General features: G+C 38.0%; 1 protein-coding gene across 1 annotated transcript in view; it reads right to left on the minus strand.

Moving 5' to 3' along the window:
- The window catches only part of LOC119591140 (glycine-rich cell wall structural protein 1.8-like), a gene marked incomplete in the record, with an annotated part of 42565 nt that overhangs the window by 14330 nt on the left and 26973 nt on the right, over positions 1-1262 (minus strand). Inside the window, 1 exon segment of the mRNA XM_037939851.1 lies at positions 992-1218. Within this exon segment, the coding sequence (XP_037795779.1) occupies positions 992-1218 (227 nt within the window).

Here is a 1262-nt window from a genome sequence, read left to right on the forward strand (position 1 = left end):
TGAAATAATAAGCAAAATAAACTATAGAGAAGAATCCAATTACTGGCGCCACTGGACATAACACCGGAAAAATTGTGAAGAACCATAGGAAATGCTCATTGATTTAGGTAATGTAAAGGCGAGCACTTTATTACGCCAGTTTTTTTGCGTTTCTGTATGAAATTTCCGTATGCACACAGACTGATCCTATCACACTACCAAGGCCCAAACCTAGTGCCCCATGTAAACAAACATGGCGCCATCCGAGTGAAGCCCGGGAATCAACGAATATTTTAATACATATTAAGTTATTTTAAAGAAATAAGATTATATATATTGTTTATAGAAATATTCTAGAATGTTGACCTTTGTTTGCATTAACTTATTCTATATACTAATAGAAAAAAAATCTAGTTGTATTGATCCTCCGTAGCACAAGACCAAGGCGTCAGAACGGAAACGGACGCCTGGGAGGAAGGCGATACTTGCGCAAAACCTCAAATTCAGACGGAAACAAATATTGACGGGAAAAGTGCATGTACGATAGGGCCCTTATGAGGCAGCTTCAGAACGAATCGAAGCAGCACTACTTTGAAATTCACTGATAAAACATTTAAGATATTACATTTAGAAATGTCCAAGCTTACCAAGAAAAGGAGATTAAAAGAATAATTTGGAAAGTTTTGGTGAAACCAAATACCATCACGAAAAGTGACATGCTTAAAACGTAATGGAAAACTAATATCGGTATGTACATCCATAGATGATTTCAATTTCGACCAAGGGGGATAAATTAATGTACCAGTTTTCATCAAAATAACTGCAGAATGTATATCCAGAATTATAGAAGAAAGCTCTAGGAGAAAGATGGATAAGATATGGTGAAAAACTTAGTATACATTCAGCGTTTAATAAATATTGTATACTGTACACTGATATTTACATCTAAAAATCATATCAATTGAAGGGAGAACACATGTATAGTTTCTTGTTTTTTTATTTCAGTCCTCACTTGCCATATCCATAGCCACCACCGTAGCCTCCATAGCTTCCTCTGTAGCCACCATAGCCTCCTCCGTAGCCACCATAGCCTCCTCCGTAGCCACTATAGCCTCCTCTGTAGCTACTATAGCCTCCTCCGTAGCCACCATAACCTCCTCCATAACCACCATAGCTAATGCGACTTCCCTGGACGTAAGCCACCATGGCAGCCACCAACACAAGTGAAAGAGTGTATTTCTGAAACGTAAAAATAGCACTAACTACATAGTTCATAGTGACAG

Source organism: Penaeus monodon, chromosome 28, assembly GCF_015228065.2.
Source record: "Penaeus monodon isolate SGIC_2016 chromosome 28, NSTDA_Pmon_1, whole genome shotgun sequence".
NCBI classification, from domain to species: Eukaryota; Metazoa; Arthropoda; class Malacostraca; order Decapoda; family Penaeidae; genus Penaeus; species Penaeus monodon.